At 36.5% G+C, this 25598-nt stretch overlaps 1 protein-coding gene and 1 long non-coding RNA gene across 3 annotated transcripts; one reads left to right on the top strand and one right to left on the bottom strand.

Annotated features, from left to right (window-relative positions):
- Positions 1-336: 336 nt before the first annotated feature.
- Positions 337-1853, bottom strand: LOC114408152. The gene is made up of 5 exons (XR_003665832.1): positions 1680-1853; positions 903-1564; positions 692-757; positions 527-602; positions 337-378 (listed from the first exon to the last, which is right to left on the bottom strand). It is a non-coding gene; the product is annotated as an uncharacterized LOC114408152 (long non-coding RNA).
- A 2350-nt stretch (positions 1854-4203) lies between these two features.
- On the top strand, positions 4204-23617 carry LOC114409560 (general transcription factor IIE subunit 1-like). Of its 2 annotated transcripts, none has more exons than XM_028373051.1 (11): positions 4204-4469; positions 4599-4721; positions 5085-5205; positions 6749-6877; positions 7061-7170; positions 7260-7443; positions 18513-18707; positions 20704-20940; positions 21070-21265; positions 23057-23179; positions 23268-23617. In XM_028373051.1, exons 1-10 carry the CDS (start codon positions 4450-4452, stop codon positions 23149-23151), a joined length of 1410 nt encoding a protein of 469 aa, XP_028228852.1. In that variant the 5' UTR covers positions 4204-4449; the 3' UTR covers positions 23152-23179; positions 23268-23617. The 2 variants fall into 2 exon arrangements, with proteins under 2 accessions (XP_028228852.1, XP_028228853.1); XM_028373052.1 differs by having other exon boundaries at positions 6749-6832; positions 23268-23558.
- The last annotated feature ends 1981 nt before the right edge of the window (positions 23618-25598 follow it).

The raw sequence follows: 25598 nt of genomic DNA, 5'->3' as shown, positions 1-25598 counted from the left end.
ATCTCTAATAGCTAAGCTCACCTCCTTGAGATGAGAAACTAGAACTTAGCTACACACCCCCTATAATAGCTAAGCTCACCCCCATGACAAAAAACATGAAAATACAAAAAAAAAGTCCTTACTACAAAGACTACTCAAAATGCCCCGAAATACAAGGCTAAAACCCTATACTACTAGAATGGCCAAAATACAAGGCCCAAACGAAGGAAAAACCTATTCTAATATTTACAAAGATAAGCGGGTTCATATTTAGCCCATGGGCTCGAAATCTACCCTAAGGCTCATGAGAACCCTAGGGCCTTCCCTTGGATCTCTAGCCCAATCTACTTGGAGTCTTCTACCCAATGCCCTTGCGGGATAGGATTGCATCAACACAACCTTCAAATATTGTGTACCCAAATAATAAGAACAATATTTTAGCTGTGTAGACAATAAATATTATTTTTTTCAGATATTAGTTAACATTATGTTAGAAATAAGCTGACAAAAATGCATGACTTTCAAATGAATGTATAATCATATATACCCAAGAAGCAAATGTTTGTGCATCTTGTTCTTCATGTCCTAGTGATCCAGGCATACGTTTACTGCAAGTTTGATTTCTGCAAAGAAACTATAAGTGATCAGAAAGGCTTGAATAAATGAACATCAGCATGCTCATGATCAAAGCTTAAGGTTGATGTGTTCATACCCTGTATCAGAATATATCCCCAATTGTATGCGATTGAACCCAAAATACCACTAAGCCACAAACACCCTGATCCAAATAAAAATCGCAAAAAGATCAAAATTAACAAAATTAAACACCCTTGAATGAGGTGGAGAGCTTGCATGCAAATCCAGATAATTAAATTAGGTAAAAAAACAATATTGGAAAAGATAAGAAATTATAAGAAACAAACCTTGCGTGAATGATCTTAACACCAGTTTTCATGTTGAGCCGAGACCAATTGTAAGCGATTGAACTCGAAATACCACTCGGCCACAGACACTCTGATCCAAATAAAAATCGCAAAAACTGCAAAAAGGATTTTCCAGGTACAACAGGATTTTCCAGGTACTTCTCTTTTATTAGATCAAAATTAACAAAATCAAACACCCGTGAATGAGGTGGAGAGCTTGCATGCAAATCCAGATAATTAAATTAGGTAAAAAACAGTATTGGAAAAGATAAGAAATTATAAGAAAAAAACCAATTGTAAGCGATTGAACCCGAAATACCATTGGGCCACAGACACCTCGATCCAAATAAAAATCGCAAAAACCGCAAAAAGATCAAAATTAACAAAATCAAACACCCGTGCATGAGGCAACAACGCAAGACAAAGATCCGTGCGAGTACAACACCCAATAATAGGATATATTTTCTTATTTCTTATTGGTATATTTGAGAGGTCTGGGTGTATATGCTTTCTTCTCTGCATCACGGGTCTCTTCTTTTTGTTTGTTTTATAAATACTTCTATGGGATATTGTGAACACAATGAATTAAGAAAAGAATTAACCCACAACTTTCATATAGTGAGACACCACATTACCACCAAAAGCCCAAAACTTGTTCAAACCTGCACAACACAAAATCCAATCCGCATCATGGGTGACCATTTATAAACCAAAAAATAGTAAATTAAAAGAAGAAAAAAAAATATGAGACAGAAAGGAATGAAATATATCAAATACCAAGAATAGATGCTTGGAATTGTGTAGAAGAGAAAAGGAATCCATGAACCAAAAACTGATCTCACACACAGTATCTCTCTCTGTGTGAAAGACAAAGATTGAAGGTGGTGGTGGTGGAGGACCTTGCTGCTTTGAGAGAGAGAAAGCTTCCAAGTTGTACAGAGAAAGAAAGTGAGTGAGAGAGAAAGAGAAAGGAGCCTTTTGTCATGGGAGAAAGAGAAATGGAAAAATAAAAAGAAAACCGAAAAGACGGGATGAAGATTGGAAAAGAAGAAACTGGAACAATACGTGGAGAGCAACCAAGGGAGTGGAAAATGAAAAGGTTAGAAAAGAAGACACCTGGAACAATACGTGGAGCAACCAAGGGAGTGAGAAATGAAAAGGTTAAAAAACCAAAAAACCAAGAAAATGGACAACTGTCACAATCTTAGGCAGGGGTATTTTAGAAATTTCTAGAGGATTCTCTTTTATTAAGAGTATATAGATGGATGTTAACTTTGCGCTTACAACATTAATTTTAAAATAACCTATGTTAAGGAAAACTCACAACATTGGTTATAAAATAATCAATGTTAACAAAAATACTTTATTTACCAAATTGTCACTATATTTTGTTAACATCAGTTTTTATTGAAATCAATGTTAACAACCATCATTAAATTCATATTTTTTTAGTAGTGCTTGTAATTTACCTAGTCATGACAAAAATAGAGCATAAATTACAATTAAAGACATAGTAAGGGAAAAGAAAGAAACCAAAACAAATGATGTTCCCTTTCCCTTCCTATGTCTCCTTTGAGATCTCAACTCCTCATCCTACACATTCCTACTTTCAAAAAGTGAAAAAAAAATTTAATCTAATAAAAGATAAAAGAATTGGGACTTCCCATTTTCTATTTAAAACTTTTTTAGGTTAGGGGCATGGAGTTTAGCACCACTATGCTGCAAAAGCAATCAATTCATAATTTGAATTCAACATGGTCGTCTCGAAGTGTAGCACAATCATGCTTCTTCACCAAAGGCATGCTGGTCTTGCTGGAGGGTAGCATGGGCATGCTCTGCTCTTCAGTTGAAATCCTTTGAGGTTCATCATGGTTGTGCTAGTGGTTAGCATAAACATGCTCAGATTTTGAAAGAAGACCTTTAAAAAAGAGCATGTCCACGGTGGTGCAACATAACCATGCTCGAATTCCAATCGAAGACCTTCAAAATGCAACACAATCGTTCTTCTTCCTCAAGAAGTAGTTAGTCCACTTTATGCCTAGCACGACCATGCTATAGATTAGCAGGATCATATGCATCCAAAGATATGCTTAAAGTTATTAAAAAAAATCCTATTCTTGGCTCTTTTCCACGCTAATTTTCCTGGGCGTTTGCTTGTTGCACACTTAACAAAGAAACATGAGTTTTGCCAACAAAAGATAAAGTGGAATAGATTTGATGATCATTTTTAAAACTAAAGCATTTCAAGACCAACACACACTCCCTGAAACGCATAAATCAAGGTTTATCATGTTGTTAAGCAAGTGGAATGAATCTTGAGGATAATTTTTAAAACTAATAATTAGTAATTAATGTAGCAAAAACTAATATAATTGTGTGTCATTTCTTTTTATTCTCCCAAGGATTAGTGCGTATAAATATGATAAAATATGTTTTTGATTCTTTTAATATGTAAAAGTTCAATTTTAATCTCCTAAAAAATATGTCTTGCATCTAAGTGGGATAAAAAGAACTAATAACAAGTAATGACATGTCAATTTGTTAAGCATTAGCATTTAACTTATTTGAGTTATTATGAGGAACTAAAATTAGTCTATTTGTTAAAATGAAGGATGATAAATATTTTAAATATAAGACCTAAAGTGAATATTATTGTTACATTTTAAAGGATTAAAAATGTAGTTAATCTTTTTTTATTCATAATAACAACTATGCACTAAACTCACATAATTTTGAGTTTGATAATTCATAATAACATCTAAATTGTTCTCTCTCATTCATGTGAAGAGAAATATTAACAATATATTTTATTATTATTGATTTAAAATTATTAGAAATTACAAAATGTTAAGGATCTCAATTTTTATTTAATAAGTCTCATTTCATTCACAATTTTATAATTTTTAATAGGTTTAATTGTGACTTTTTGTCCCAAAATTGTACAATATTGCAAATTTTGTTTAAAAGATTGGCTTGGCAAAATTTGTCTCCAATTTAAAAAATTCTTGATTTGTTTTTATTGTGACGTTTTAAAGAAAAATTATTATAATATTGTCTTAATTGTCATGTTTTTTTTACAGGTGAAATGTATGATATTATATAAATTGAGAGGCATAGTTGAGAAAAAAAAAATCTTCAAAGACAAAATTCATGGGATTATATATTTTTTTTAAAAAAAGAGGTGTTCTGAAAAAACAAAGGTGTAATTTAATAGTAATTTTTAATGTTTGACTCACAATTATTAAATCTGTCAAAAAAAAAAAAACAATGATTAAATATTATGTTAGAAGAGAGGTGTGATTGAATATTGTATTGTGTGCTAATGTGAAAATCCCTCTCAATGAACAGGCTTCATGTCCTCCGCTTCCTGAAAGATCACCACTTCGGAAGGAAAGATCAGACAACAGAAGCGAGTTGTTGAGAGCTACGTTGGTGGAACATCACCGAATCGAATCGAATAATCAAACATGACTTGTCCTTCCATTTCGATTTAAACCCCGAGACGATCTATCGAAGCCACTTCAAAGATTATTCTTAGATCGCTTCGATGGTCGATCACTACAACAAGTACGGCATTCTCTTCCAATCCAATTCCAGATTTTTAAAAACTCTGCGATTTCTTCATCAAATAATCAATAATAACAATAACAATAAACACAGAAAACTGGGATATTTATTTATTGATTTTTGGTGTAGGCTGGTTAAACTAGCGGCGAGGGCTTTCTACGATGATCTGACGAGTAAAGGAGAGAATCAACCCAAATCGGGAAGGAGTGATAACAGAGGAATCGCTGTGGTGATTCTCGATGCCCTCACGAGGTTTGCTCTCACTCCCATTATCCTTGATTTTGATTGCAGAATAAGTTATAGCAAAGGAATTATTAATGAATGGAAGTTATTCGAGTTCTTTAGTGAAAAATTGAGGGAATAATTATGCATAAACGTGGGGGCATGAAAGGGTTATTGTATGTGCATTGCTTCTTAATTTGATAGGGGTAGATCAGTGTGACGTGAAGTTGGGGATGTTTGATGAGTATAGTTGAAGTGTGGATTTGAGATTTGAGCTTTTTGGAGAATCAGCAATCTTGTGCACAGTTGGGTTTTTATGACTTTTGAAGGAAATTTGGGTGCATTTCTTTGATTGTTTGGGTTCATTATTGGTGTTTTGGGAATTCTGTTCAGGCGACAATGGGTCCGAGAAGAAGACTTGGCAAAAGATCTCAAATTACACACAAAACAGCTTCGCCGAACTCTCCGGTTTTTTGAAGAGGAGAAGATCATTACTCGAGAATATAGGAGAGAGGTAACTATTGAGATCTGTCTGTGCATTACATTGGTGCTACATACTTTTTCAAATTTCACTGGCTTATATGCATATGCAAATGGGTGTTTCTGAACTATAAAAATAAAACTGAAATTGATTCTAAAATGTTTGAGAGGTTGGCTCAACCTTGTCAATTTATATGATAAAATTCAATCATCAATATAAAATCAAAATCCCTTGATTATAGGGATTGAACCTAGTAATTACATCCTGTAATTACTTGGTACACAGCTGTTAGAAATACATAGAAACAAATAATATTTACTTTGGTAAAATAAGGAAACAGAGAATTTTTCGACACTCCTCCTGAAGCCGGTACATAAATTGTATTCACCAAGCTTGTTGCATATATATAAGCTATCCCTGGGCCTCTAAGTGACTTGTTGAAACTATCTGCTCATTAGAGTTCACAAGATGTAACAATCTCCCTGGAGTGTTGTTATGAATATCAATGTTTGTTGTAGTTTTAACATCCTTGAGAATTTGGTCTTTAACTGAGCACAATGGCATTGTGCAATTTGTGTAATCGATCTCACCTAGTGCCCAGTGGGATAAGTTTTTGCTGTTGTTTGTTATTGTAACATAGTAGTGTTGTCTAGTAATTTCAAATCTGTTGTATCTTCACATCCATGCCATTTGTGCTCATAGGTAGATCTTAAATTTTGATATAATAGGATTTTCTGTTCCCTGAACTGCCAATAAAACTCATTTTGGTGTCAAACTCCTTAACATGCGGATTGTGGTTGTCTATTCATTCCCTCATGCCATTTGTTCCTGTCCCATGACTTGATGGTTGATGCTTCAAATCCCACATCTTGAAGCCTTAATCAGTCCTTTATTCTGCCTCAGAAATTTTGATTATTCGTTTAATGTTTCTTATCCTAGAATTATGATTCTCCTGTCACTTATTTGAACCTTTTGTTCGGAGCACTTGGTAGTGTTTTGTTAGGATCCAATTGCAATGGATTGGACTTGAGTCCCGCATTGATACTATGAGATTCTAGTTTGGGGTTTTGATAGGGACTTTGGGCATTATTGGGTGCTTAAGTCCCACATCGATTCAAAGTAGTATGGGATGCGGGGAGTACCTAAGTGGCTTGGTTCTTACCCGTTGATAGTTGGCTTTAAAGGGAGGGTTCCCCAAGTGCTTGGGTTCTTATCAGGTTTATAGGGCCTTGGGCTCTCCAACTACAACAGCTAGCTTTTGCCGTGTAGTTCTCCCTAGGTTCTTATCAGTTGTTCTAACCAGTATAGTTGCTGCACTTATATTAAATATCTTTGGGCATCTTTGTCAGTTTTTGTTGATATTTCTGCTAGGCTATTTTAAACTATTCAGAGGTTTCCCTTGCAGAAGTTTTCATTCAGTGTCTCTGTTTAAGTTTTCTTCCGTTCATGTTTGTTGAGTTTTATTATTTTTCCTCATTAGGTTTGAACCTTGAAGTGTTAGGATGTTAGCTATTAATGACGTAAATATTCATGCACTTATTTTCTTCTTATGTTCTATATTATCTGATTTTACAAGACAGCAAAAGGAGCAAAAATGTATAGTGCTGCTACAGCTGCTACAGTTGATGTTCAACTAACTGGAAAAGAGGGAGAAGAAAAGGTCAAGTTGCACACACACTCTTACTGTTGTCTAGATTATGCACAGGTCCATTTCTTCCCACTATATATTTCTATGAATGACCCTTCCATGATTCTTGTGGTTTTGTTTCCGAGATGAGGGGAAATCGATGTTATTTTGTGTGATTTTTTGTCACTACTTTTGAGTCAGTTGCCAACTACACTATGGCTCCTCCATATGTAGAAATTCTTATGTTGAATTTTGTTGCAGATATATGATGTGGTTAGGTACAGAATACATCGCATGAAGAAGCTGCTGAAAGATGAATTGGACAACAAGAACACAATTGAGGAATATATCTGTAGAAAATGTGGAAAAAGGTTTCAGAATCCATTATAATTCCAAATTTATTTCAATATCAATATTTGTTATATGTTTCCATAATACTTGGGGATTTGAATTCTTTTAGATATAATGCTCTGGATGCATTGCGATTAGTATCTTTTGAAGATGATGACTTCCATTGTGAAAGTTGTAATGGAAAACTTGAGGTAGAAAGTGACAAATTTGTTGCTCAAGAAGGGGGTGATGGAGATGAAAATGCAAGAAGATGGCGGCATGAAAAGTTAAAAGACATGCTTCAGAAGATGGAGGTCATTTATGATTTTACTATGTTATTTGTTTCTTTTTTGGGCTTTATATTATGGATCCTTTTGTTTAAGATTTGTTATTCTTAGTTATGATTATCACTGCCATTTGCTAGAACTGAGAAATTCCTGTGTCATTAGAGCTCATAGGGTAAGGACACACATTTATGAATAAAAAATGCTGAGAGGTTAACATGATCTTGTTGAACAATCTGTTGGCTTTTAAGCTTTTGTCCTGTTTCCTTATCCTATGCTGATCTCAGTTTAAGGAAACCGTTAAGACTTTTTTCTGTTTATTGTAAACAGAAATTCAGGAGCAGAAATTAGTTTGATATTCCAATTGTTGATAATCTGAAAGATATTCTAAATGATTTTAATAAATGTAGTTTGTAGGCATATAATCCTTGATTTACAGGAAACCAAATATCGGTTGTGTAATCAATGTTATAAGCCTATATAAACACACATCCACTGTGTACTCTTACACACGGTTTACAAACAGATATCCCTCAGTTTATCTCATTTTACATGGTATTAGAGCCTATCCTACACCCATTGATGGGCCTCCTGTGTTTGTCATGCTACACGCAAATAGTCTTGAGCGCGAGGGAGGGTGTTGAAAAGCCACCTAAATTTTGGTCACCCTTAGATAGAGGGGTGTGTTGAAAGTTCTACATGGCAGCTAGGCGTGGGGAAAAGGGAGACATGTTGAAGTCCCACATTGACTAAAGATAGTGCCAAATAGACTATAGAAGTGGGGAGCAATCCTCACCTTATAAGCTGATTTTGTAGGGTTGAGTTAGGCTCATAACTTACTTTCTGACATGGTGGTATTAGAGCTAGGTTGAAGGAATAAGGAAAAACCATCCCTCACCAGGTACCCACTGTCCCCGATGAGCCCTTTTAGTTGCTGCCTTTCTTTTATCATTCTTTTTCCTGTTTCCAGTGGACCATTCCACTCATTTCCCTTCTTCTGGAAAATTGTTTGTGTTTTTTCGACAACATTTCTAGCGAGTGTCTTATCTAGTGAACCATATTTTGTTATGTAGAAGTTGTCACCATCACTGGACTCATCTCCTCATCTCTGGTCAAGCCCTCCTTTCTTTGCCGCCATCGGAGCTGCCATGCACCACCACCTTATCCGGCCATCTCTTCTAATCTTTTTAACGTCTTGTCAAATCTACTCCTCTCCGGTGTGATCTGGGTGCACCCACTACCACCATGGTGCTCGTCTTCCTCCGGTGAGTCTGACCATGTAGTCAGCCGCCACCGTAGTTTTCGTTGTTTGATTGTTTTTGGCTCTTTTCACCTGCAGATTCCATTTATGTCATTCTTTTCATCTCTATCCCTTTGTTGGGTCTCCACAATTGATCCTAAAGCTTTCAAATCTAGGTTTTAAGAAAGTTGGAACTTGCTTTGAACCTAGGTTTTAAGAAAGTTGGAACTTGCTTTGAACCTTCTGAGACTGATTTGTTTTCTAGCTCTCTCTTTTTCAAGCAATATTCCCCGATTTCACCAAGATCCCTGAGTTGTCTGCAAAATATTGGTTTGAAACTTCCAAATGTTGGTTTTAAGAAAGTTGGAACTTGCTTTTTTAAGGCTGGTGGATATTCCAACTCTCTCCTTCTAGCAACATTCCCCAACTTCACCAACATTCCTAAGTTGTTTTTCAAACTATCGTTTTTTTAGTGGAACTCAAGTTTTATGTTTTTGATTGGGTATAAAATTTTCCTGTAACAAGCTGACAGCTTAGTAAGCTTCAGCTTTAGAGGGAGTGTTGAGAATCTGAAAGATATTATCAATGATATTGTAATAAATGTAGTTTGTAGGCATATAATCCCTGATTTACAGGAAACCAAATATTGTGTATTTATGTGTAATCAATGCTATAAACCTATATAAACACACATCCGTTGTGTCCTCTTACACGGTTTACACACAAATATCCCCCAATTTATCTCATTTTACACCAATCATATCAATTGCTAATATTTGATGCATATTATGTTTGTATGCATGGTTGCAAACTCTCATTAACTTGCTACTGCTTAAAAGTATACGAGTCTACTTACCCTCTGTGAGTTAACTTGTGTGCAAACTCTCTTTTTAGTAGACTCGGTGTTAAACTCAGTAGACTCTCGAGTTTATCACTGAGTCAGCAAATTAAAAAAATTAGACCAAAACACAGGTCATTTTAGATTGTTTTCTATGCGTTTAGGGTTAAACATACCTTCATTTGGTGTGTTGTTCCTAAATCGAAGAACCTTCACTTCTAATAACATCAAACCCTTGTTCTCTAACAACATCAAACCCTCGATGGGAATCCTCTACCACTACTATCACCTCCGCAAGTTATTATCTAGTAGTGATGCATTACTGCACTTAGTTATTTAAGTATTGTGGAATGTATGGTTTACTATTTTCCTTTATTATCTTATTGAAATGTTTAATTGGTATGTTATTCATAGATATTTTGTTATTATTTCTATATGAAGTAGACTCTTACAAGTCTATAAGCTGAGTCTATGGAGCTCCCATAAGTCTACGTAGACTCTCGAGTTTGATAATCTTGTTTGTATGTCTTAGACTATTTTAATACATTTTTTTTTTTTGCACTGCAAAAATCTGATAGTATTAATAAAACTTCAATACTAGATGTACTGAAATGATGTATAATTACAAAGGCATATTCTGCCTACCCCATCTGCAAAAAATCTCATAAGATGAGAACCCATACAACCAAAATTCTAAGACATTTCTTCCTTAAGTCTAGTGGACCACTGATTAAAATGAAGATGGAAGTCTGTCTCCATTCCATTTAACCAGGACCAAGTGTGAAATAGAGCTTCATCCATGACTTTTTCGGAGCAAAAAATCTGGTTGTTGAATACCAGAGAGTTTCTATGCTTCCAAATAGTCATAGATAGAGCTACCCAAAGGACCTGCCATCTTTTATCCACTGAACTTTTCCCCCTCCATAAAGAGAATTGCTTAAAGTGATCTCGAGGCTCAATGGAGAAGGGACCCACTCTATTGACCCAACTCAAAGTTTCCCACCATAAGCACCTAGTTTTCATACATGAATACATTACATGACCAACCGTTTCCTCTTCCTCATCACAAAGAGGACAATTAGAAGAGGGCAGAGCCACATGTCTCCTCCTTAAGTTAACCTTGGTAGGTATTCTGTTCTTGAAGAGTCTCCAAGAGAAAGCACATGCTCTAGGTGGAAGTTTGAGATTCCAAATATTCTTAAAAACACTGTCTTCAATATGCTGTCTGTCTTCATTCTTCAGAAAGTTATATGCTGACTTTGTGGAGTATGAGCCATCAGAATTAGACCCCCAAAGAAGAAGGTCCCTGCTTGAAGGTTGGATTTGAACCTCACCAATGTCTGCCAGAAAAGCTGCTGCCATGTCAACTTCATGATCAAAGAGATTTCTTCTCCATTGGAACTTCCATTCCCATCTATCGTCAACTAAGAGACCCATTGCCTTAATGGACTGCTTCTGCTGTGTGCTGACTTGATACAAACTTGGGTATTTATCTTGGAGACTTAAACCACCATCCCTCCACTTATCTTTCCAAAACTTGATTTTTGATCCATCACCCACCTTCCAAGTGAAATTGTTAATTATGCTGTTACTATGATGTTGCTGGAACACAGCCTTTAAGTCCTTCCACCAATGGGAAAGATGAGCACTGTCCCGATCATAACAAAGAGCATTCCATCCTCCATATTTGGAAATCAACACTCTAGCCCATAGCTGATTGTGATTGTTTGCCAATTCCCATCCCCATTTGCCAAGCAAGGCTTCGTTAAATATAGACAAATCTTTAATCCCAAGCCCTCCTCTGTTCTTGGAAAGGCACACAGTGTCCCAATTTACCCAAGCTATCTTGGCTGCCTCCGGGCCTCCTCCCCATAGGAAATTCCTCTGAATAGATACCACCTTATGCACCACTTTTTTAGGAATTTTGAAGAAAGACAAAAGATAGATAGGGAGGGCTGTTAGGACAGAATTAATAAGGGATATCCTGCCCCCCATGGAGAGACATCTCTGCTTCCATTTGGATAGCTTAGATTCAAATTTGCTGATGAGAGGCTGCCAAACATCCCATCTTTTAGAGGTGGACCCTACTGGAATTCCAAGGTAAGAAAAAGGAAATTCCAGCTGTCCGCAATTAAGGTAGCTAGCTGCTTCCCTGCACCAGTCTAAGGATTTACCCAAGCACCCAAATTTGCTTTTAGTATAATTAATCTTGAGCCCTGAGACCAGCTCAAAAATTCTGAGGATAGATTTCATGACTCTAACATTGGCTGTATTTGCAGATCCAAAGAACAGAGTATCGTCTGCATACTGCAAGATGTTGATCTCCTCCTTTTGCCTCCCCACTTTATAACTACTGAAAAGATTTTTGGAAACAATTGTCCTCATCAAACCAGTGAGACCCTCAGCTGCTATATTAAATAAGAAAGGTGCAAGGGGATCTCCTTGCCTCAACCCCTTCTCAGGCACAAATTCTCTAGTAGGGCTGCCATTGATCAAAATAGATACAGTTGCACTAGAGAGGCATCCATAGATCCATTTTCTCCATTTTTCACAAAATCCCATCCTCATCATCATATAGTTTAGGAATCCCCAAGAAACCGAGTCATAAGCTTTTTCAAAGTTGACTTTGAAAACCATACAAGGAGTATTTTTGAATTTAGCTTCAGCTAAGACCTCATTGGCTATCATAACACCATGGAGGATATGTCTGCCTTTGAGAAAAGCAGTTTGCCTTTCATCAATTAAGCGAGGCAGCACAAGAGCCAGCCTGTTAGCCAGGACTTTGGACAAAATTTTATAAACACACCCTATGAGAGAAATGGGTCTATAGTCATTAAGAGATTGGGGGCTGTTGGTTTTGGGAATGAGGGCTATGAAGGATGCATTACTTCCTTTGGGGAATCTGCCATTAATGAAGAATTCATCAAAGAATCTAATAAACTCAGGTTTTAGAGTATCCCAAAACTTTTTGATGAAGTTGAAATTCAATCCATCCGGGCCAGGACTTTTGTCTCCCCCGCAAGCCCAAACTGCAGACTTGATTTCCAGCTCAGTGAACCTATCCACAAGGCTTTCCTTCTGCCTTTGATCAAGGGAAGAGAACTGGATCCCTTCCAAGGTTGGTCTGCAAGAATTCTGCTCTGAGAATCTATCTTTAAAATGCTGAAAAACTGCAGTCTTGACACTATTAGGGTCATGGATCCATCCTCCATCAATACACAGACCTTGAAGGGCATTAACCCTCCTTCTGTGATTGATAATTCTGTGGAAATAGGATGAATTTCTGTCCCCTTCTCGCAGCCACTTCACTCTGGATTTTTGCCTCAACATAGATTCATAGGCAAGGGCTGTATTCCAAAGCTGCTCCTGCAGCGATTTCTTGAGATCAGCCTGAGATTGGGATATTGTTGATGCATTAACTCCTGCCTCCATGTCATTGATCTGCTTTTTTAGATCATTGATTTTTCTTGCAGTAACAGACCCGTTTAGATAGCTCCACTGTCTTTTGCAATGTTTGAGGGACTTTAGTTTCTGTTTAAGGACATAACCACCCCAGCCACTAGGATGATAATTACCCCAGCTATGAGCCACCATATTCTGAAAGCCTTTGTCCTTCAACCAGCAATCCATTACCTTGAAAGGTTTGGGCCCCCAATCAATGATTGAAGACCTCAAGAGGATGGGGCAGTGGTCTGAAAAGTCTCTGTCCAGAACAAATTGTGTAGTATATGGCCATTGGGACAGCCATTCATCAGACAATAGAAATCTATCCAATTTACTCATGATAGTTCCATTGGGTCTACACCAAGTGAAGCACCTCCCAACAGATCTAACCTCCTCAACTTCCATGTCGTCTATCCATGAATTAAATTCAGAAAAGTTATTGGAACTGCTCACTGATTGAAAAGAGCTGATCCTCTCTTGAGGGTGTCTTATAGAATTAAAGTCACCCAAAAGACACCATGGGCCATCCTGATAAACAGCTTTGAGGTTTTTAAGCTCTTCCCACTGGTCTCTTTTTCCTTGAATGTCACAGGGGGCGTAAACATTAGTGACATACACCTTCTTGTTATCTTTCATCCAGGTACCTTCCAGCAAAATAAAACCTCTACCTACTACCCTTCTATCCACCACAAAAGCTTCATTATTCCAGATACAAAGAAGACCTCCAGCTGCATTAATGGAGGGGAGAAACTCCCATGATGCATTGGCGTCCCCCCATAAATATTGGCATAGATTTTTATCAATAATCTCCTTTTTGGTTTCTTGAATACATAGAATATCAACCTTATGAGTCAAGGTCAGCTTCCTAATGGCTGATCTTTTGACCCCACTTCCCAGACCTCTAGAGTTGAAAGACAAGATATTCATGGTTCCTTGGGTTTTTTACCCATCACTCCTGCTGATGTAGAGGGGATGCTGCTGTGAATTTCACCAGCCACGGTGTGGTCTTTACAGGTATTTATCTCAGCAAAGGAAAGTCCCAGGTCTCTAATGATATCCCTATGGAATGCCTCCTCATTTTCGAAAAGGCCTTTTTTGAAACTGTTGCTGGAATTAGGGCTATGATCCAAACATGGCCTCTCAAGACTCATTCCCTGTGCTGCTGGTGACTGAGAGTGCCTCCCATGATCAACTATGTCCAGCTTCCGTAAGTCAGCCTCTATCCCATGATGATCTGGGCTATTAATTACACGGCCCACGTAAGTTGCTGGAGTACCTGCCTTTTTTTCTAACGTAGACCTTGAGAGGTGAGGTTACTTTGGTTCTGGTATTGTTTGGGCCAGTACCTCCCAGGCCCAAGATGTGGGTAGAGGTATTTCCTTTGCACACTGCAGAGTCCCCTTCATATGACCCAGGTTTGACTCCAAGTAAAGTCTGAGAGTTATTGTCCAGGGGATCACCTTCTTTTGGCCGTACATGGTCTGAAGCACTTTTTGCTTTATCTCCAACGTCTTCTTCCCTAAGAGGATGCTGCTGCTGTCTAGGGTGAGGAGAGGTAGGTTCTGTCCTACCATTTTCGTGCAAGATTCTAGGCTGAGAGCCGTTGCCTCCCTGTTGGCCCCCGATACCAGGTGTCAGTTCCTCAAAGGTTGGCAGTGACCGTTGACAGACTTGATGGGACACGTGTGCGTCCTCGGGGTTGACACTGCGATCGCACCGTAGGTACGATTCCGCTGGCCGCCAGCTCCCCCGACGCTCTTCCGTGCACGGCGATAACCAGGTGGTCGATAGGCTGAGTGGGCTACCGGAAATGGAGCTTCGCGCTCCATGCATGTGGCCATCGCCGGGTGACCCTGCCATTTCCGTAGAGAATGGTGAGGTTGGCAGCCGATCCAGCCTCTCCGACCATGAGCGATTCCCCCATTGACTCCCAAACTCTTCTCTTAGCTTCATACGGTAGTGGGTTCCATCTACGACAACCGTTACAGTGCCATCTATGACCGGTTTAACCTCTGTGCGAATTAGGACCCTCGCTATGTTCACCCTTGACCTTTCCTCCGTCATGGCGTCAAGCTCAACCAAGTCACCAAAAGTCGAAACAATACGTGCGAAATTCTCCGCGTCCCATGCCTTTAATGGCACCCCCCAAATGCAAACCCACGTCAGACGATGAGAAGGCTCCATCGCTGGCGACCATCTCTGAAGGGAGTAAAAAGGGGTCCCTCCGTGTTGCTGTTCGTCGTGGATAAGCTGGTTAGCTGTGTCATCATCCATGTCATAGATTATGATCTTGTCATCTCCCCAATACGCAGTCTTCAGCTCCAGTCCAAACGCCCCCTGAACCTCCATGTCTACCCTATCAAACATACCCTTATTCTTTAAGCCCCCGACCCACGCATTGTCAAGCCATTTGAGTTTCTCCGGCGACGTCTGAATGCTTATGGGTTCCACATTGTCTACTCTTAACTCCTTCCCGGGGATTGAGTGAACGCTACCATTGTTTACATTGTTGCTCTGTTTCACAACCTCGACAAATGATTTCAGTCTTGTAGACGTTGGAACTTGATGTGCCTTCTGTTCTGGCCCATCCGGCACCCTGAGGCTGATTTTTAATCTATTATGAGGGTCCGAAAATGGTTTAGCTGCCCTGCTACCACCCCTGTGAAATTTAGGCTGATTGACAAACAGCTTCATCCCCTGAATATAGATATTGTTATCCAGCCGTCTCTCTAGTGAAGCTACGTCTTCCACCCCTTTGAAACGCACGAAGCCATATCTGTGGCCAATTTTGTTCTTCTTCTGCGGTATGAATACCTCCCTCACCCTTCCCCATTCCTGGAATTTCTTCCAGAGGTCCTTTTCATTGGTGCCATCGGGGAAGTGGGAGAAATAGAAGGAGGTTATATCCAACCTATCCCGCCACATTACTCTGTGGAGCCTTCCTATTTCAGTGCGCTGGTAAGAGTGTTTCAGAACTCCACTGCCCCCACGAGAAGTTGAGCCACTCTTCAAAGATGCTTTTCTTCTGCCCGTCACCTGAATCCATTGCCCCTCATGTTGGTTGGCGTGACTGTTTCGTTGCCCATCGTCCTCCATAAGCTCGGTGTTGGCGACCTCCGCAACTCCACATCTGTGTTGATCGTTCCGACTACGGTGGTTGACTTTGCTGGCCTCCACTCCTTGTTGAACACGTGCGCTAGAGGGTTGTCGTTCGGTCTTTCTCTCTCTCTCAGATGGTCTCTCTGTCTTTCTCTCTCTCTGATTCTCTCTCTCACTATGGCTCTCTCTCTGTCTCTCTCTAGCTCTGGTTCTATCTCTCTCTCTCTGTCTCGCTCTTCCTCTCTCTCTCTCTCTCTCTGTCTCTCTCTCATCACTCTGTCATGGGTATTAGAGATCTATTTTAATACATATGTTGATGTATCACATACCACTCACATTAGCAACATATTGACAATGACATATGTGTATGTTTAACTGATCAATAATGTCAAGACAAAATCTTTTTATAGGTATAAGATGGAAGGATATACCAAACTTTTTTTTCTTCTTTTCAGTATGCCAAACCATTTTTTTCCCTTGAGGTTGAAGGTGGTGATTGCAGGGATAATTTGCATGCTTCATCTCTTGGTTTCTTTGATAGGGACCTAGGTATTATGGGGTGCCCTTAGTTCCACATTAAGTTGGGATGCTCGATGGAGTATTTATGCTTGGTTCTCCTTAACAACTAGCTTTTAAGGGTGGGTTCCTGAAGTGCTTAAGTGCTTCTCAATTAATATCGAAGCTGGTTGTCGGTATTATGGAAAAGGCTACCTAAGGAGGATTTTGACCGGTGGAAGGTTCTGACCAATATGGAAATTGAGTAAAGTATCATCGAGTGAAGTGTCATAGAGTGTGAGCCACTGAGATGTCGGGTCTCGAGTGGTGCTATGATTGGGACCTAGGTATTATGGGATGCCTAAGTCCCACATCGAGTTGGGATGCTCGATGGAGTATTTGAGTGCTTGGTTCTCCTCTCCCCCCTTATCATCTAGTTTTTAAGGGCGGGTTCTCCAAGTGCTTAAGTTATCAATTGCTATCAGTGCCTATCCTAGATCCATTGGTGGGCCACTTGTGTTTATTATGCTCCAGGCGAGTAGCCTTGAGCGTGAGGGGGAGTGTTGGAAAGCCGCCTTAATTGCTGTCACCCCTAGTTGTTAAGGGGGGAGAACCAAGCACTTAGATACTCCCTCAAGCATCCCAACTCGATGTGGGACATAGATCCAACACCTGAATCCTTATTTCTGGTTCTTAAACTGTCATCTGATAGTATGTTTAATAATTATAATTGATTTTATGTTTAGATAATGGAATGAAAATTGTTTTGCTTACACCAATTAAATTTAAGGTGCAGAATTAAAATAAATAACCCGGACAAACCTGTTGCTTTTCGTGTTCAAAGAGTTGAAGTGGCTTTCTAATCTAAAAAAATGTGTTTGAAAATCTTTCCGCAGTTATAACTGTGTAATAAAAGCTCAATAGTCCTTTAAATCCATTAAAAAATTGAAAAGTAGTGATGGCTGGATGTTATGCTTTTGTGTCCTCTTGTGTAGGACTTATAAAATATCTTTTATTTCTTTTTTTTTGTGAAATGCAAAGTAGGAATGTTATTAAAAGAGAGCCATGAAGTGCGACCTCAAGAAGAATATACAAACAGAACATACATAAAGCCAAACAACAGCTAAATGTAAATCCCTAAACATGCCAAGGATTGGTACACCAGTTTGCGCATGACAGTCCTTCCGAGAGTGTACTTCTGCAGCCAAACCAGGCCCATGAGAGTGCTTTAATAGTTTCCAGAACTCTCTGGAGATCAGCTGCTTCATTCTGAAAAATCACCTTATTGCTATGAAGCAAAAAAACTCCAACTAGTCAAATGCCATATAAACTAATGAAATCTGTGCAGCTTCTTACCAGAAAACATCAAATTATGCTGCAAACAATGCCTCTTCAATTATGCTGCACCATGCAAACACCCAACCGCTGAAACACTCTATTCTATAACTGGAAAGAGAAATCACAATTCAGAAAGAGATGTGATGCACTTTCTTCAGCGTCCATACAAATATCTTCTATTTCATGAATTCCATCTAGATATCTTATAGGTATCACAAATCTCATTTGAATTTCTTTAAGTTTTACTAAACACTAAACAGTGTTAGCCTTTATTTATTGGTGTTTCGGGTCTGCGATTTAATTTCTATGTAATGTTTGATGATCTTTAAAATTATAGAGGGTAAAAAAGGAGAAAGTGAATAATAATATTGATGTGAGCCCTGGGATATGTTGTAAAACACTAACCTTGTATACCTACTTATACCAATAAGTAATATCTAGATCAGTACTAGATAGTACAACTGGTAAAAGCTCAGCCCAATTGGACTACTTGCTAACAATGACTTTGAAACTTCTTGTGTACCGTGTGTCAAACTCGAACCTTTTTTTTCTCTTTAGTTATATTGGTTAAACTACATGTAATTGATAATCAATAGATTGAATTCCATTAGTGTCGAAGAGTTAAAAAAATTGAACTGGTTGCAGGCACAGCTGAAGCCTTTAATGGACCAACTCAGCCGGGTGAAAGATTTGCCTGTTCCAGAGTTTGGCAGTCTTCTAGCGTGGGAAGCTCGGGCTAGTGCTATGGGGCGTGCAGCCAACGGAGATATTTCTGGAGATTCTAAAATGTCTCAGCTTGGATATAATGGAGCAGCAATGCCTTATAGTGGAGATACTAAGGTAAGGGGTTCCTATTTTAAGGGTTATCATTTCTTGCATGTAAATAAACTATGCAACATTTGATGGTCACAAATTGTTTGAAGATGCGCTTTTCCTAATGTGGACTTGGCTTCACAATTTAGAGAAGGATTTTGCAGTGCATTTTAATCAATGGTCGAGTAATCTCCCACATCATTTTTTGCAGTAGTAGGAAATACATTTTAGGTGCAACAAACATGTACACTTTCTAACCATAGCTTGGTTCCCAATCAGACTTATGCTGTCTGATTGAGGAACCATTTTTATGGTGACTAACTATGTATTTAGTACCTCTGGTACTCCCATTAATATATATATTTACCTTTGCAGATAAAAAAAAAAAAAATTCTTATTCTTGTTTTTTCTTATTATTTTTGTTTTATCTTGTTTTTCTAGAGGATATCTTATCATCCACATAATTATACTTTCCCTTCTTTTTCTCTCATAATTTTTTCATATGTAATTGAAAGATTGAAATTTCTGAAAATTATATCCGATAAACAGTATGGTGTATGTACATTATATAGACCTATATCAATGCTAACTTGCGTAAGTTATGCCTGTACATGCATCTAAGGAAACTAATAGGAAATATATCTGTCCTACAAATGTGTCCTACTAATAAAAATAATCTACAGTAGTTGCATAATTATTCATTTTATATTCACATCACTTCCCTCCAAGATGGTGAATAGATGTCTATAATTCCCACCATGTTATTGATGTCTTGAAATCTCTTTGTTGGTAGCCTCTTGATTAACACATCTTCCATCTAATGTCTTTATATGAAGTAGTAACCAATTCACTATCCAAATTCTCCTTGATGAAGTGACGAACAATCTAATTGTGTTTTATTCCATCCTCTGGAACCAGCTCATGACTTATGAGCAATCCTAACTGTAATTTATTATTATAGTACAGCTCATAGGCCTTTCTTACTTCCTAAAACTGTCTAATAATTTTCAACAAAGGCAGTTCCCAAAACTCTTGTTCCATAGCTCAAAATTCAGACTCTGAGCTTGGGTAAACAACCACAATTTGTTTCTTACTCCTCCATGTTACTAAATTTCCATCAAAAGAATACAATACCTAGAAGTTGATCTCCATTCAATAATTAATCTTGTATAATCAGCATTAGTATATACCCCTCCATGCAATGTTATTAAACTTGGATTGGTGATCGACTCAGTTGAGATGCTAGGTCAATGGTCACTGTTTCCACCTGAGTCCTTAGTTAAATAAAATAACTTAGCACTAACACTATCACCTCATTGATCCGTGTCATAGAAATTCAACAAAGTTCTACATTAGCTGTCAATTGCATAACACAACCCTCTTTGGTTTTATATTTGAGCTTTGGGATCGACTATGTAAAGATTTGTAGCAAAGCACAACATAGGCAGGTTTATATTGTGTATTGATGTGTAGAAAAAATGTGATGTGACATTCATAGGTAAATCTAATAATGTATAAACAGATCTGTCCATTAGATTTTGTATATGTAGCATTACTCTAATGAAGTACTCCCTCTGTCCCATAATATTTGTCGTCCTATGTTTTTTTACACAGATCAAGAAACACTAATAAATGGATGAAATAGAGTGAGAATTTTACAAAATTGACCCTCTTATCTTTAATTCATTTATAGTTTTTGTTGCCCATCTTTAATATTATAAGGGATATAAGTGGGAAACACTAATTAATATTACATTGAAAAACTAAAATAACCATTATTTTGGGACTTATTTTTTCTTTTTACACGACAATTATTATGGAATGGAGGGAGTATATCACTATCACAGGTTTATTTAACACTTGTGTAGCTCTCTCAAAAATAAGTGATACATGAACAAATATGAAGGGTGATGCCTGGTTGCTCTCAAGTTGATTATAATGGATCTTTTATATGAATTTCAAATTTAGGCACTGAGCATCACTAACCTAAAATGCTTTGTAATCTACTGCTGGATTTGAACAGGTTGTGGTGGACTTCAATGGAACTGAAGACACAAAGGATGTTAAGTCAGAAACTGGAAGTACATCTCTAAAGGTTTTGCCACCATGGATGATTAAATCAGGGATGGTTCTTACAAAGGAACAACGTGGAGAGGTGAAGGAGGAAATGAAGATGGATGGGACTTCAATTTCCACATCAGCACAGTACTTGGACGACAAGAAATCAACAGTTGACCATGATGATAAGAGAAATATACAGGCATATACTATATGATGAGCAATTGTTTTCTTTTTCTTTTATCTTTTTCACTTCAGTTACTTGCTCTTTCTATCTGAAGGTTCTGAAAATTATATTCACTAAGGATCTGGGTTTTTTGTGTATTTTTAGGATGAGTATATTAAGGCTTATTATGCTGCTTTGCTTAAACAACAACATGAATTGGAAGCTGCTAGTAAACAAGAATTGTCAAATACACTCACTGCAAATGATCCTTCTAGCAGTGCTTCTAATCGTCAAGTTGGCATGAAATCAAAACTTGAGGAAGATGATGATGGTACTGAATGGGAGGAGGCTCCAGTTGCAGGTAATTTGTGTCTTTTCAATGTTATTAGAGAACACCTTGGATCAATAAAGTTTATATGTGCCTTCTACAAATATATGCTTGGTAAAAACAAAAGGAATAACTTTACATTGTGAGATTTCGTGACTGTTTTATTGAGATTTTTATTATATTGTTGATTGAAAATTTGATTCAATTGATTATCCTTTTATATTTTCCCAATATACCAAAAAAAAAAAACTACCCTTTTGTGCTTCATATGGAACTTATCACCTTATATTCATGTTTAGCTTTCAGGCCTTTATGCTATGTGTCAATTTAAGATTATTAGACACTGCAAATGACAACCACAATGACAGAATAATAGGGTTATCCAACTTCAAAATTTGGAGGACAGTTCTGTTAAAAGCCAAACTGTTTTTCTGTGTGTATTTGGAATGTTATTTTATTGTACCCCTTTTTATAAATTTTTTAGAATAGTTTAAATCCTTATTAAAGAGCAGGCAATGGTTGGTTATCAATGTTCCAATCCATGTTCTCAGGGTCAACCAAAGAACTAATTGGCTTTCTTTGAATCAGTTGGTTACCAATCTTTTCCTGGTTTGAACTTTGGACCACATTCATCTGGCTGGTGTTAGATGGACTTGTATAATAGTAGCTGGTTTTCTAAACCAGTTGAACCCTGCCAGTGTGGTCTAATAAATTATGTAAGGGGATGCATTGCTGTAATTTGCTGTGACTTTGTTTTATTAGGCTGCCCAAATTGTTAATACACTTTTAAGGATGGGCATGGGACAATATAGAAGAATCTTTTCTTTGTTTTTGGACAAAAGAGACTTTGCTAATTCAATTGAGGACCAATTTTATGGCTTGCATTCATGAATTATTGGGGTTAAAGAGTATCAATTTTCTGAACTCGTAAATGTGAAAATTAAATGTTCCTATTGGGTTTGGGTTACTATTATGCTTGGTTTTCATTATTAGTTTTGGGGTTGATGAATTACCAAAGTGACATTGACAGTTGCAACATTGGCATGGTGTAATGGCAATGTGGCTATGGTAAAAAAGGTAAGAGGAAAACTTCAGATCTATAAAAATGGGATGATGTAATACAATCCTTGTTAATGGTTTTGATTAGAGGTGGCAAGACAATTGTAGTGGTAGGTAGCTACGGATGATGATGGCAATAGAGGTGATAATGACTGTAATTATAGGTTGAACATGAATCAAAGTATACATGTTGAAAAATAATAATTTGTATGGTGAGAATCTAAATAATTTTCCTTGTTTATGTGTGAAATTGATTTTTAAACTTAAAAATGTTTTTAGTCGATCTAAATATAAAATCATGAAAGCACACAGGAGAGTATTCTTTGCCTTTAATGTTAATTAAAACTATCATATGCCATTGCCAGAAGGCTCCTTGCTATGCGAAGGTATGGGGGGAGGTATATTGTTCTCAGTCATACCCTTGCATATGCAAAGAGGCTGTTTTTGGATTTGAACCCATGACCTCCAGCAAAGTAATGTAATTTACTCTGAATTATATTATAATTTCTAACCTTCCTCTTCATCTCCAAGCCAAGAAATCATATATATTCTAGAGCCAAATGTTAAAATGTTGGTGATGGTCTATATAAGCTTGTTTATTGTTTCTCCTCTCACTTTTCCGAATGTGTCACCAGAAGCACTAACATTGATTGTCCCCGTCTGAATTTCGTTTTTATGAATTTTTACTCCCCTGTGCTTGACATCTTGGTATACAATATGTTGTTTTTGTTTCCTACATTTGTTTATATGGGTGCTTTCATACAGGTACTGGAAATGAAAATTACAAGGTCGATTTGAATGTTCAAGCGGATGATGCTCCAGCAGATGACGACGAAGATGTGGACTGGGAAGAAGGTTGATGAAAAGATTATCTCTCAGCACAGTAAGGTGAGAGGACTCGTACTGCAATCATGCTTCTGCAAAATAATGTGTATGCTAATCCCTTTAATTTTGGTTCATCATTCTTCTATTCCAGGTTCACAAAATATAAATTTTGAAGGCATGAATTTATATTCAACAAATGGAAGCAGTTATATAACTGATATCTCCGCAATAATGCTAGTATTCAGTTTCATTTCCGGCGGCCTCAACGGTGGGAAACTCCATTACAATTTTTTTTTTTTTTTATACCAGAACTTCAATTTGGTGCTTCTGGGGAAGTAAAATCTAATGTTTTGTTGTACTGTTGAATGTGTGCTACACTTGGCTAAGGCATCACTTATCCAATTCAAATACTTCATCAATGCAATAATCGTTACCATACACATTTAAATAATGCACTGTAAGATTTATTTTTCATTCATGGAGAAATTCTCTCTTATTTCACTCCTGGTAGCCAAAACTGTAGTTTGGCTGGTTTGCCGCGTTAGATTCTTAGTTCATGATTTATTGATATGATTATGTTTGTACTGGTAAATACTATAAACCAAGCCCGGATCTCATGGTGTATAATTTAAAAAATAAACACCGAATGCGGGAATTAATTAACGTGAGAAAAAGGTTGCATTTAATATTACAAAGAAGTACTTTTGTTCATATGATCTTATCCATTAGAGTATGATGTTCTTCTGTAAGGATTTATAGATTTCGGTAAGATATTTTAATTAATTTTTAAGTAATTGAAAAACTTATTTGATCATTGAGTAAACAAATATTTATTAGTAATTTTTTATATTTTTTAATAGTTTTTAATTTTTTATATTTTATTATCTTTTTATTTTTAAAATATTTAATCAATCTTCTTATTATCCCTTTTAAATATAATAAGATTTTATTATTAATTTATTTTTTAATCATTCTTCCTACACGTTTTTTATATTATACTATTTATTTTAATCATTCTATTTTACGAAATTATTGTACAATTTATAATATTTACTTTATTATTTTAACAATATACTTTACAAAATTGATAATAATAAATGTTAAATTTATTTTATTTTATAATAATTTATACTAGACAATTTATTTTAACTATTGATGTTAATTAATATAATAAAAATATATTGTCTGATTAAGTATATTTTTTTTAATTTTAAATTTGATTAAAAACATTTTAAGCTATAATATAATATTAATAGTATATTTCATAATATGAAAAAATATAATTATTGAAACTAAAAATAAAATATAAGTAGTTTATCAATAAATAAACAATTGTAAGAGTTCAAAATTAATTAAAAATTTAAAATTATAACACTTCAAAATATATTTTTATTCATAAGATAAAATTAAATTTATATAAAAATATCATATAAATATGTTCATTTATGTCATTTTATATTTTTGAAGTACTTAAACAACTAATTTTACTGAATTCTTATAATTTAATAAGTTAGCTTAAAAATTTTCAGCTACTAACTTTTAACTTACTTTTCAGTTAGTTTTATTGAACATATTTATAATCTCTACAAAAATAATAATTACAAAATACTAAACCATGAAATTGAAGTTTTTGTTTCCTTTACATCAACTAAAAAAAATTATACTAAATAAAATTTATAAAAAATTCATTTATAAAAAAAATGAGATTTACAAAATATTCATGTCAATTGGAGATTATGGATGGGTTTGGATCCTTTGAACTGCATGATGGTTGTGATATTCGGATATAGTGGGATACTTTTACATAAAATATATATACTTTTTTAAAAAAGAGTATTTGTTTTATAAAATAACAATTTAATATTTTTAAAATAAAAAATTAAATATTTTTAGATTGTTTTCGTTTTTTATTTATGTTCCTGTCACAAATGGATTGAGTACTTGTCCTTTTTCCCAAAGGGTCCCTAGAGTCGAAGGGTCATCTACTTGGTGTTCCTTGTCGAGGATTCAAGTGCATGAGTATCCGGTGCGGAGGGGAGGGTACCTACAAAAGGCATTTCGACGCTCAAGTGAGGGTTTGGTTCAGAGCTATTAATGATATATATTGAGTAGGTGAGCACGAATCAGTCCTTTTACCTGGGGGGATTCACCCCTTTTTATACTAACCTTGTTAGGCCCGAGGTCTTTGGACCTGTCACATCATAATTACCAGTTGAGCAATACTCCCAATCATGCTTAGGTATCCCTAATTGAGTGGTTACCCTTAAGCAGATTGAGTGGTGATAATCGTGACCAAATGATGCTTGTTGTAACACCCTGATATATATCTACATATTATTAGTAATTATGTTTGATGTTTGATTGTATTTGTTGTATTATTTTTATCCATAATTATTTTCAAGGAGGTTAATTTAGTTAATAGAGGGGTGTGGGTAGATAAGGATCTAGCTTCTCAAAGAAGCCACGAGAAAACTTCTCGAGG

The sequence above is a fragment of the Glycine soja genome, chromosome 4 (genome assembly GCF_004193775.1).
Source record: "Glycine soja cultivar W05 chromosome 4, ASM419377v2, whole genome shotgun sequence".
NCBI classification, from domain to species: domain Eukaryota; kingdom Viridiplantae; phylum Streptophyta; class Magnoliopsida; order Fabales; family Fabaceae; genus Glycine; species Glycine soja.
Note: the sequence above shows the minus strand (reverse complement) of the source record. Positions and strands in the feature narration are given on the sequence as shown.

What these genes read in the sequence shown, in the direction of transcription:
- LOC114409560 (XM_028373051.1), top strand. Translation starts at nt 4,450, where the DNA reads ATGGTCGATCACTACAACAA. An exon ending in ATGGTCGATCACTACAACAA is followed by an intron (nt 4,470 to 4,598) that starts GTACGGCATTCT and finishes TTTTTGGTGTAG; the next exon opens with GCTGGTTAAACTAGCGGCGA. An exon ending in ATTCTCGATGCCCTCACGAG is followed by an intron (nt 4,722 to 5,084) that starts GTTTGCTCTCAC and finishes AATTCTGTTCAG; the next exon opens with GCGACAATGGGTCCGAGAAG.